The sequence below is a fragment of the Rhinolophus hipposideros genome (genome assembly GCF_964194185.1).
Source record: "Rhinolophus hipposideros genome assembly, chromosome: 19".
Classification (NCBI taxonomy): domain Eukaryota; kingdom Metazoa; phylum Chordata; class Mammalia; order Chiroptera; family Rhinolophidae; genus Rhinolophus; species Rhinolophus hipposideros.
In genome coordinates, this window is record NC_138065.1 from 14,170,245 (window position 1) to 14,182,756 (window position 12,512).

Sequence of the window (12,512 nt, forward strand, 5' to 3'; positions counted from 1 at the left end):
TCAAGTTGGGATGCTTTGGGAAGCTATACAGAGACTGTAGAAATAGGCTGCTTCCTGCTGTCCTCTTATTTTCCCTTAGAACAGTGGTTTTCAAACTGTGTTCCAAGGAACCCTGGATTTCCTAAAAAGGAAATCTTTGGATTCAATGAATGCTCAGGCTGATAACAGATTGTAAATTCTATCTTTAGCAATTGTTATCAAAATATTTTGCTCATTAACGTAGCCTTATGGCTCTTCTGAATTAACTTTGATAATAATTGTTATAAAATATATAAATGTATACCTTTAATCCACTCTATCTGTTATTTATAATTATAATCTTATACTGTATAAGATTTCATTTAAAAAGTTTTACTGCTTAAAAAAAAAAAAAGATTGTAACCCCTTTCCCTAGCTCTCCTAAGCCTTCTGACCCTGGGTTGTTTTTCTCTTTTTGCCATGGCACCATGCACTTTTTACTGTCTAACATACTACATAAACTTTTATATATTTATTATGATAGCTATTGTTTATTGTCTGTCCTTTTCCCTCCAGAATATAAATTCCACGAAGACAAAGCATCTTTGTCTATTTTGTTTACTGATATATTCCAAGCACCTAGCATAGAGCCTGGCAGATTGTAGAGGCTCAATAAATGCTTATTGAATGATTTCATTTTTATTTCCAGAGTGATTGGTGGAGTGTGGATTGGCAAGGCTCTTCCGGGGTGTAGAAAGCAAGGGTTTAAGAGTTATTAGTTTCGGGCCTGGGGCAAGATGGCGGAGTAGGTAAATGCTGTGCTTGCCTCCTTCCATGACCACATTAAAATTACAACTAAATTACAGAACAGTCAACCATGAGAACCATCTAAATACTAGCTGAACAGAAGCCCTATAACTTAGGATGTGAAGAAGAAGCTACATTGAGACTCAAACTCTATATATATTCTGAATATAAATAATTTTTAAAAAATGATCAGTCTTGAGTTTGACCAGAAGGACCGCTCTGCTTCCTGTTTCTCCCTGTGTTTTTTGGTAACACCCACCGAACTCTTCCTGCCCTCAGAAACATCACCTGAGTATTTATCTGAGTCACACTGGTGGCAAGAAGTTTCTCCCTTATTGGAATAAGAGTTGACTGGACAAAGTTTGCAGAAAGAGGAGCCCTGCTTGTTTGCGTATGTGCCGGGTTTGCAGGGGAAGCATTCTGAAGTGTAGGCCACCCCTAGGGAAGAAGAACAACACAGAAAAGCAAAAATTGAGCCTAGAGCCTGAGTGCCTGGGGGCTGAGCCCCGCAGAGTCACAAGGCCAGAAATTCGGCAGCAGAGCCCAACCCCAACCCTGTTCTCTGTACCTGTTATGGCGATGTTTCTCACCAGTACTGGCTTGGAACCTTTGGACCACACTGAGAAGGCTGTGGTTCTCCAATAGAGGACGTTATTGCCTCGATTTAGCTCAACCTAAAAACCACCAACAGGAAGAGTTAGTTCAGTCTCAGAAACAGATCTCCCTAATGCACTGGATTAGACTCTTGTTGGGACCCCTCCTCTTACAGTCTGCATGGCAGTGCCTATTCCAAGCCTCCCCCTCAACTTCCTCGGTTTTGCCCTTCTTCCCATCTTGGCTTAGCTCCTCTCTCCTTCTAAGCCGCCTCTGTAACCCTCTCCCGCCTTGTCCTGCTTCTCCCTCAGTCACATATACTATGAGCATCTCTATGGTGAGACTGAGGAAGGGACCCGAAAGGACCTCGGATGGCTGGAATTCCCTCATTCTTTGCTTCTATTTACCCATGCCTCATCCCCGGAAGAACTGGCCCTTAATGCTGGAAAGCTTCTGGTCCTTGGCGACAAGTCAGAGGAACAAGTCAGCCCACACCCATTCTGTCAACTCAAGAGGAGAGAAATCATAGCGTCCTCATCCTGGCAGAGCCCTGCACTCTAGGGAGAGAGGGGGAAGCCCAGGCTGGGAGGAAGTACTCCTTAGAGGAAAGGCCCTTGGTTCCTTTTCTGGGGTTTCTAGGGAACACTGGTATGTCCAGGAAAGGCTCCAGGAAGGCTGATACTCACACTGTGGAATTCCCATCCTTTCTCTGTGGTTTTCATCCACCGGGAGTCGTCTGCATTGGGCTGGCACTGGTCATTCTGAACCTGAGGCGGCAGGACTTTGGGGTCAGAGTGTCTGCCTTCTAAGGAAATGGGTCCCTCACCCCATGCCACAGCACCCTTCCAGAGGCCCCTTCTTACGGGACAAGCGTTGCCAATTTCCTTTAGGAATGGGTCTCAGAACACATGAGCCTTGAAGTAGGGTAGGAGCTAGTCACACACACAAAACATCAGGGCATTGACACCAAAGAAATAACTTAGAAGGGTTACATGCTGTTTTCATGTCTGAGCAAAGCAAAAACCTCTAGGATCTCCCAGATCCTGCTCTTTTCCCTAAGAGTCCCTCACCTCTTGAAGCTTCAGCTCATTTTGTCCACAGTTCTCTCCAGAAGGAAAACAACTGTGGAAATTTCCCAAGCATGACTAGCTTGTGATTCCCGCAAATGAATCTGAGCCCTGGAGCGTCTTTCCCTCCCATGCTCCCCCTTGGCCAGGGGCTTACAAAAAACTCAAAGATGATGCTGGAGTCTGGGTAGTAGTATTCGAAGTTGACAGTGCCCGACTGCTTCAAGTTGACAGCGTACATCAGCGTGGCCGTGCACTCGTCTGTGTTGGAGGAGATGTAGTCGCCCAGGGGGACCCACTTGGACCTGTGGGTTGGAACGGGAGCCAAGTTCACCGTCAGGGGCATGAGCCACCAGGCTCTGTGATATGCAGGTCTCCTGTCCTGCTCGGTCTGTGGGGGGATTCCAGATTTGAGATTCACAAGTGGAAGCGAAGACCTGAAAATGCTTAGTGAAGAATGACCTCCAGATTAAGGAGCCTGGGGGTACAGCCATCAAGAGGCGTGCCCCCACATCATGTAGAGCTACCTGGAAGAGAGATGGCAGGTGAAGTTGGGGGAGTGGATAACATGTATTGATTGCTTACTATCTCTCAAGTAGTAAACTGCTTTATATTAAGCCGGTGCAAAAGTAATTGCGTTGCTTGCAATTAGTTAACCTTTTAAACCGCAATTACTTTTGCACCAACCTAATCATTTGTTTTCATCAGTAAGAGCAAGTGCAGGTTTTTTCCCCCACTTAATGGATAATGAAACTGAGGCTTGCCAAGTACTTGTCCAGTATCACGCAGCCAGCACATGGCAGGGCTGAGATGCTAACCCAGGTCTGCCTAACTCCAAAGCTGTCAAAGAAGTCAGTAGATACAGCTATTCTTCAGAACTCAGAAGGCCATCAGGCCACTTTACCTGTTTTTCTGGAAATGTCCACCAAGTAACTAGTTTTTATGGGATGGGACTAGTTTTCTAAATATCTGTCAACTCTGTCCACCCCGCCCAAAGGCTCTTCCTATTCCTCCTCCCCCCACCCTCAGCTCTGAACGGACCCCCTGACTGACCTGCCGGCATCCAGTCCTTCCTCCTCCAGACCGTTCTTCACACTGGCTGGAGAGACCCTCCAGGACAAAAATCTGACCGTGTCACTTCCCTGCTGAAAACCCATTTCCCCTAGGATAGGGCACAAATTCCTCACCCATTCTCTACACTCCAGCCCTAGAGAATTTCTTTCTCTCACCCTGGGTCTTTGCACATGCTATTCCCTCTTCCTGGAACAAACTTCCTCCTCCCCTCTCTGTTTAATTCTTACCCGTGTCTAAATGCCGCCTAATCTGAGAAGTTCTTGACTCTTTACCTGACTCTGCTGTGTGTGTCCTTAGCTCTCACTGCTTCCTTTCTCATAAGCATGATCCTACTCCATTTCATTTAAGTATATTATGAAATATTTAAGACCCACCACTCTGCTTAAGGGATACAGCAAAAGCCCAGGTGGACCCCTAACTAATCTTAAGCCTCTTCCTATCACACACTCCTTTCCCGCACTGCCAAGTAACCAACCACTTTCCCCTGAATTTGGTGCTTAATATCCCCATGTAGTTCTCTATCCTTTAGTAATCATGCATGTATCTCTAAACAACATATGAGTACTTTGCATATTTTTAAGCTTCAGGTAAATGGTATCATAAGTATGTTCGGAAATTGCCTTTTTTTTTTTTTTTTGCTTCACTATAATGCTTGTGGGATTCACCCATATTCACATGTGTAGCTCTTCTTTCATTTTTACTACTATATAATACTGCTTCGTATGGCTCTACTACATTTATTTACACATTGCTTGTTGGTGGACATTTTATTGTTTCCAATTTTTTGCTATTGTACACACCTGTTAGGAACATTCTCCCCCTGTCTCTTTCTACACACGTCTGAGTGCAATGCCTGAGTAGACTGCAGGTTTAGAGGGCACGTGAACCTTTAGCTTTACCAGCTACTGCTACGTTGTTCTCCAAAGTGGTGGCTCCAATTTCACACCCACAGGTAGTGGAAGAGAGTTCCACATCCTCCCCCAACTTGCAATGGTCAGACTTGAAAATTGTTGCTGACATGATGAGGAAGGAGATAGTCTCATTGGGCTATAAATCGCCTTTCCCTGATTATTAGTGAGGTTGCACATCTTTTCTGAGTTTGTTTGCAATTTGGTTTTCTCTTCTGATCATACTTGAATTCTTTAATTGTCCGTCTTCTTGACTGGTTTGCAGACGTGGTGGGGGCAGAGGCCAGATTTATCTTGTTCACTGTTGTTTCCCCAGCACCAAGCCCTGGGTCTGGCCGGTCAGAGGGACTCGGAGGATTAAACAGAAGGAGGTAGGAAGTGGGTGCTCAAAGACAATCTCACTGTTTCACCTGAAACCAGCCCAGGTCTCCAGTTGTTGGTATGTGGCCAGTTAAGGCAACTCAAACTAGTCCACTAGTTTCCCCATGTTTGTCGGGATAACGTGGTACTTCCAGCTCTTAAACAGTTAGTGTTATTTTCAAATGGAAGCATCCAGAATACCTATTCTGAGCTCATCCGAGACACCCCAGCTAACCTAATGGTATCGATTTCGCCTGTTAAAAGCAACAACACTCAATGCTGGTATGCTCCCTGACATCAGCTATCAATAAGTCCTGAAGTTGGATGAATAATGAAAAGGATTCCATAAATGGATTACATTTGCAAAATGCATTACAATGCTGATGTTTGTCGGAGCTGTCCCTGGTGAAGAGCATTTCAATTTCAATGATAACACATCTTGATGGATCTCTAGTGCCAGCCATGACTCCAAATTTCTTACATGTATCATCTCATTTAATCCTTACCAGAACCTATAAGGAGAGTACTATTTTTTACTATAAGGAAACTGTGGCGTGGAAGTGATTAGGAAACGTGTTCATGGTCATTTCGCTGTGGTCTGCTTATGCCTGCTGTGCTTTACCATGGCCTTGTGGAAAGCGAGGACGAGGTGAGAAAGCGAGGAATTCTCACTCTGCCTGGCTCACGCTGCGTGGCACTGCTCCATAAGTTCAGGTTAGAAAGAAGAAACTCTACAGGAAAACTTAGAAGCTTCCAATGTTTGAGACCCCTTTTCATGTGTACATCTGTCTTTCTCTCATTCTTATTTCACCTTCACAGGACCTGGCCTTCTGTCCTTTCTTCTCCACTAACAAACAATACCCTTTCTACATTACTCCTCTTTGCTTCTGTTCCCTCTTGCTTATCCCAGTCTCAGATCTGAGAACTGTTTCCAGCATCTTAGTTCCTGGGACATTTATCCAGGAACTAAAGATGACTGAGCCCCTGAAGGCTTGGGATCTTGCCAGGAAACTCCATCGCGTTGGCTTGTTTTGTTCTCGAGTATTTATTTCATGTTGACTTTTTCCCAGATGTTAGATGCTGGAGTCACAGCAAAAGACAAAACAGACCTGCTCCCCTCCCTCTTGGAACCTGAACTGATTTCTAGTTGAGGAGACAGAAACTTAACTAATCACACAGTTAATCATGGAGTAATAACTATGATAAGTGTCATACGGAAAAATACAAGATGATACAGCGTGTAAGGGGGTCGGGGTGGCTTCTGTGAGGAAGTGGCTTTGAGGCAGAGACCTGGGGGTGCAATAGGAGTCAGCTAGAAGAAGAGGTTGGACATGTTCTAAGGCCCCAGGAAGTAAGGAGCCTGGTGGCCAGCATGGCTGGAGCGCAGTAAGCAAGAGGGGAGGTACTTGAGAGAAGCTGGAGAATGGGCAGAGGGCAGAGGCCAGACCAGGCAGGAGCCTGCAGACCATGGCAAGGTATTGCATTTAACTCCAAGGGCAATAGGAATCCATAGAATCCAGCATTTTCAGTAGGAAAGGACTGTGGTGGGATTTGTGTTTTAAGTAGATCAGTCTGGCTGCTGGGTGGTCAGTGGCCTGGAGGAGGCTGGAATGGAAGCAGGGACCAGCTGGGAAGCACTAGAGGCAGAACAGGCAGGAGGTGACGCTGGCTCCGGTGAGGTTGGAGGCATTGGGTAAATACCAGACACTTGGTATCGGCTCATTAATTGCCTTTCTGAGCGGCGGTGGGGGAATCACAAACCCTCTCTAGGTGGCCATCTCCTCCCATTTCTACAAAAGAGAAACCTCTTTCCCCTCCCAGGGATGTCACGGACAGTTTGAGATGCAGGCCCTTTGGGATCTGGGCCGTGGAAACACAAGTCGTTATAAACCGGTGCACATCCTGCCTTGCTGAGAGGTAGTGATTTCTGGACTTTCAGGGCAGTCAGCCCCCCAGAGGGAGAGAAGCCTTTTCTTTCCCCGGGGAAGGACTGAGTGAGCCAGGCCTGCACCTTGGCCCGGTCAATGACATTCCCTGTTAGAACACAAGTGGGGCTTGGTGGTCTTAACGTCCATGTTCCCTCTCCTTCCAGCTTTAATCCTCTCTAGCTTTAATCCGCCACCATTGTCATGCTAATGATTCTGACACATACTACTGAACTCTAAAATAACATTAAAATTGGACCATGGAATGCCTGCTGCCTGGTTCTGACAATGGCACTTCTGGGAGATTTACCTATAACAAATAAGTTTTAGAAATCCAAATGTAATACAGTTTACTAACTCCTTTTTATCCTTTTGATTGTTTGGCTACAAGAGAAGCTTTCATGTATGTACTTTTCTCCCACCTTCTTTGTCAATATTTATGAAGATTGGTGGACAGATTGTCTTTTATATCCGTGCTCCCCTCCCCCTTTTCCTCCCTAGGACCTAACCCTGCCTTGCACTCAATTATTTGAAGGTAGCAGCTTAGGGCAGTAGAAAGCTTGGGACTGGGTGTGCATTCCAATCTCACCAGTTGTAAGCTGGGTAACAAAGGACAAGGCACTTAGTGGTCACTTATTGTCGCTGATCAGTTCTTCATTTGTGTAATGGGAACAAGCATACTTATTTCACAGGGTTCTTATGAGGATCATAGAAAAGAATACAGGCAAAGCATCCAGAATAGTGTCTGAACTATAGAAGATGCATCATTTAGTTCCTACCCCTAGAATTATGCATCGGAAGATTTGATACAGAGCTTACCAGCTCTCCATGCACCCTGGGCTGAGCTTTTCAATTACTGAACAGATCTTCTGGGTTGGAACATTTTCTGGTCACTGGGGTCTCAAAGGGTTTGAAAGATATCACCCACCACTGACCACAGCTCTGGTCCTTCTCTATCCCCACTAAACCTGTGAACTCAGGTTTGGCAGACCAGTTTTTGAAGTCGGGACCAAAGCCAGAAGATAGCCAGTGCTTTACATATTTTGTTACAATCAAGTTGAGGATGTTTATTAGCTGATCCAGGATTCTATGGAGGCAACCCAATTGGATTTTATTTTAAATGGACTGGGCCATTTAACCCTTGCCCATCTTACCCACCTCTCTCCATTTCCTCATGTTTTTCACCTGTCACAAATGCCTGGTCATCACTAGTAAGCTCAGGTGGACATCACATCCAACAGTCCTGTGGGGACCTGCTCCAGCCCTCACCCTGGCAGCTTGGCTCCCTCCTCCATCCTCCCTGCCAGGCCTGAGGAGCAGGAGAGGAGGCTGTCCAGTGCTCCCTGCAGCCCCCTCCCCAGTATGGGGTGGAGAGAGCTTAGGGGGTGGGAGAGGAAGGGGAGAGGGGTGACTCACGAAGTGCAGTTCTCGGTGGACTCGGTGGTGCTGTCGTCAATCTCCATGTTGGTTGAGAGGCTGGCAAAGCCGTGGGGCAGCTCATCCCACTCGTCGAACCGGATGCCTGTACCGAGGGAGTAGCGGCCCTCAGCACACGGCTTACATGACTGGTCCTTCATGTCCAGAAACTCCCCGGCTTTGCAAGAGAAGGCTGGAACACAGAGCAGAGACAGGGGCACCCTGGTGAGGCCACTGCCGCCCCAGGAGCAGGGGGTGGATTGTGGGCATCCTAAAGGGAGGAGCCGAGGATGGAGAGCTAAGCGTTTGGCCTACTAAGGCTTACAGCCACGGCACAACTATGGAATGTCCAGCTGGGCAAAGCCACAGAGCCAGACAGTGGGTTCGTGGTGCCAAAGACTTGGGCGAGGGGGCATAGGGACAGATTGTTAATGGATTGGACGTTTCTTTTGGGGGTGGTGAAAATGTTCTGAGGTTAGTCACTGATAATGGTTATGCAACTGTGACTATTCTAAAAACCAGTGAATTCTACCCTTTAAAAGGGGGAATTTTGTGACATGAAAATTATATCTCAATAAAGCTGTTACTAAAAAAAGATTTAGGGCCGTGGAAGCCCTGTTGCGGGACTAAGGCTCGTCCCTGTGAGTTTCGTTTCTTAAAGGAGTAGATTCCACCATGCTGAGAGCTCTCCAGTGGAAAGGATACATGGTCTCTCGTGCAGACCCTCTGAATGGGGCCTGGCCCTTCAGCCTTGAATCCCCTCTTTCAGTCTCTGGCCACTGTCTCTTCCTTTCTGGCTCCATTGCCACCATACTGGTTGGGATTCTCACGATCTGTTAGCTCAACCTCTGTTAGTGTCCTCCTAACTGGTTCTTTGTTTCTTGTTTTTGCTCATTCTGTGCTTAAAGTATCATTCTAAGACACTGAGACGTACTATTATTCCTGTTATTTAAAAAATAAGCTGGCACTCCCCTTTGATTACAGAATGAAGCTCTCAGCCTGGCATTCAGTCTTCCCCCAACCTAACTTTCCAGCTTCATCTCCTACTGCAGACCTTTCTCCACCCCAGCCCCATCTGTCCCCTTCCCTGGGGCCTCCACCCCAGAGCACATGTTCTTCCTTGAATGTGCCTGGTGTTCTTTTCCTTCTGAACTTGCACTCAAGTGGTTCTCCTAGCCGTTCCTGATCCCTCAGCATCTATAAGTCCCATTCTTTTCCACTTTGTATTAACACATTGACATGTGCCTCCCACTGGGCTCTGAGCGCCTCCAGAGATGGTGGCTCAGTGACTGACACAGACACAGCGGGAGCTCCATAAAGGCTTTGCTGAAAAAAACGAAGGGATGAATGAAAGTGTGCTCCTTCCACCAGCCTGTCAGCTTCTGAAGGCAGAGACTGTGTCTCCCTTAGCTTCGTGGTTCGCTCAGTACGGCCACGTCAGAGGAGCCCAGGAAGGTTGGCGTGTTACCTGAAGATGGCTCATTTGTTTCACACCTCGGGTCTGCTCAGGTCTTAGCAATATCCATTCATTAATTTAACAAGTATTTACTCACCTACTGAACCAGGTACTGTGCTAAGCTTATTTTAGAGTTTAAACGCCCTCCATACCCTTTCCAGATCTTCAAATATTCCTTGATTCTAGTCCCTGATTTTTATTGTTATCCCCACTGTATTTCTAAAACGGACAGTGTGGGTGAATGAGCTGCCAATGGTAGGACAGGTCTGACTACTGAGTCACAGAGGTGGGAACAGGAGTTGCAGGCTGGTCATCGCCTTGCTGATTGCACAGTCAGCTCCACCGCTGGGGAAGATGCTCTTCTCCGAAGTGATACCCAGTGCATTTTAAAGGCCTGTCTCAGCAGAAATTCATCCTCTCTGGCTTCCTTTTCAAGAACGAAAGCAAATCGCAATCTTTCCTAATGACTGATTGTGTGGCTGGTGAGTGAAGACGGGAGAGAAATGCACAGGCAAAAAAAAGGAAAATGTATGCGAACTGAAAAAATATCTGAGTGGCACACAGCTGGAATTACTTATACTTTATACCCTGATGGGATTTAAATTTTTAAAAAAAGCAATTCAGATACCCAGTTTGCATCCATGAAATAACATTTCAAAAGGGGTGGGGATGGAGACTAACTGGGAGAGAGATCTGATTCCTTAAGTTGGCTGCACTGTCAGGAAGGGCCTAGCTTGGATGGCAGGAGGCTTGGGGCAGAAGCCAAAGCTGAGCAGCAGGGTGGCCCTGGAGCAGGGTGGCTGCTTACAGCACTCGGTGCCCTTGACAGGGTCGGGGAGGCTGGTGCACAGGCCTGGGGTGTGTGGTACGGCGACCCTCCATCTGGAGCCTGTGCTGTCACACGCGGTGTACTCGTAGTGGTACTCAGACTGCAGGGGAGAGAACAATGGGCAAAACGTGCATTAGCGGTGATCAGACAGTCGCATTAAATAGAACAACAAAAAAATAAAAAAGCACTACTTGGGGAAAGAAAATACAATAGACATGCCAAACACTCCTACTAAGTATTTCTTACACTTTTAAATCTTGCAATAAACAATAGACCACAGAAGTAAGGTGATTTTGGCTCTGACAAGAATTTTACAGTTTGCATAAAACTATATTCAAGTGCAGAACTACTTTGTATTACTGTATCCCTATGAAAAATAGATTTAATGTTCCCTTTTCAACCCATATGAAAGCATGATTGCATAACATGTATAAACGCAAGACTGAGACTAAAAATGAGACAATTAATCTAAGAATGCATCAGAACTAAAAGGAGAAAGCTTTACCTTTTGGAAAAGTTAAACCTACTTACTGCATTTCATCTATTCTAAGATGCCGATTTCTTTCACATTTTAACATTTGTGAAATCAAGATGTTTGGCTTATAATTGACACAATGAGGAAGGATTGTGTCATATTTTAACTGATGGAGCCTTTTTTTGTGGTACATAAAAAATGACGTGTCTTAGAAGCAATGGCATCTCGGATTTGTGGAAATACTATACACATGTTTCTCCTAAGTTTCTCCAGGTTCAGACACTTAGGCTGGCAAGAGAACAATTTTAGAGCTCCTTTTTTATTTTCCTTTATTATAAATATTTACCAGATGTATACTATATGCCCAGCGCTTCATGGTACTAGATATTGTGCCTGGTGTGGCTCAGGACAGAAACACATAACCCAGAACTTTCATCCAGAGGGAGAAGATACAGAGGAGAAGGGGACAGATTGGGGAACTGTGAGCCTAACTTTTGATGAGAATCTCTGGCTTTGCATTTAGATGTCAGTGTCATCTAGGAAAGAAAGAACATCAGGATGGGAATGCATTGTGCCCTGGAGCTAACATCTTTCTAGGTCTATTTTTCCTCATAATTCCAGTCTTTTCCTTATCTCAGAAGACTCTGACATAAATAGGGCAATGGCACATATATCTATTCCAGGTCTAAAAATGATATTCTCCAAAGGGTTTTGCTGCAAGAATGGGGGATAAAATCCACAATATGTAAATTTAACGGAGAATTGAGGGAACCAGGCAGAGAGGATCAGTGTTCTGCCTGTGAAAATAATTATGCCAGTCATTTGCATAGTGCTTTCACAGTTCCCACACACTGTCTCATTTGACCTTCAATCTCTCCATAAGACAAGCAAAGCAGGGGTTGTTCCCTTCATTGTACAGATGAGAACACACTCTCAATGGGGTGAAATGTCTTGTCCAAAGTCGCACAGCTGGCAAGTCACTGAGTGAGAACCCAGGCCTTCCCAACAGGAATGCTCCACCCTCATAAGTCGAATCAAACACAAACTCACACTGGGCCAAATTTCCCAGCCAAATCTAAAAATTAAGTAAGACAGTGTTGGTTGCCTGCCAGCATCCAGGCTCACTTCTGAGGCCTGAGAATGGGTGTTAAAGTATCTATCTGTTCAAGCAGATAATTTTAGTTCACTCTGACTGCGTTTGGCCTTTTGGAGACACATGGGCCATGCCCATTTCTTTTCATGGTCTTTCATTGGTGTCCTCTGGGATCCACTCAGGTGGGAGGTTTCCTGGGAAAATGGTGGTTCCAGGCCTTAGCAAATTTCCCTTTCAGCATGTGCTAATTTACTTCCTGTCACTTGAAAATATTTATGCCATCCAAGATGGCTGGCTCTGCCGCAGCTGTTTCAAATCTGAACTACACTTTGAGATCTCACCATTCAAGACATGGGCTTAGACAGTTAAATCAGAGACATAGCTGGCAGCTCCTCAATTACATTCTGTGAACAAATCACTTCCCTGACAGTGCCTTAGTTTACCCAATGATCTGTCTTTGAAAGTGTACAGTCTGTGTAATATACAGATTCACAAAGGAGACACACAAGTATATTCCGTACATATGTCCAAGGCACAGTCCCTTGCTCCC

General features: G+C 45.6%; 1 protein-coding gene across 6 annotated transcripts in view; it reads right to left on the reverse strand.

The window, feature by feature from the left end:
* The window catches only part of ELAPOR1 (endosome-lysosome associated apoptosis and autophagy regulator 1), a 61,134-nt gene that overhangs the window by 22,036 nt on the left and 26,586 nt on the right, over positions 1–12,512 (reverse strand). For all 6 annotated transcript variants that reach the window (XM_081025057.1, XM_081025055.1, XM_081025058.1 and 3 more), the window contains exons 2-7: positions 10,374–10,494; positions 8,110–8,302; positions 2,584–2,731; positions 2,046–2,126; positions 1,334–1,439; positions 1,054–1,203 (exon numbers count right to left, since the gene is read on the reverse strand). In XM_081025057.1, coding sequence (XP_080881183.1) covers positions 1,054–1,203; positions 1,334–1,439; positions 2,046–2,126; positions 2,584–2,731; positions 8,110–8,302; positions 10,374–10,494 — 799 coding nt within the window. The remainder of the gene's footprint in view (positions 1–1,053; positions 1,204–1,333; positions 1,440–2,045; positions 2,127–2,583; positions 2,732–8,109; positions 8,303–10,373; positions 10,495–12,512) is intronic.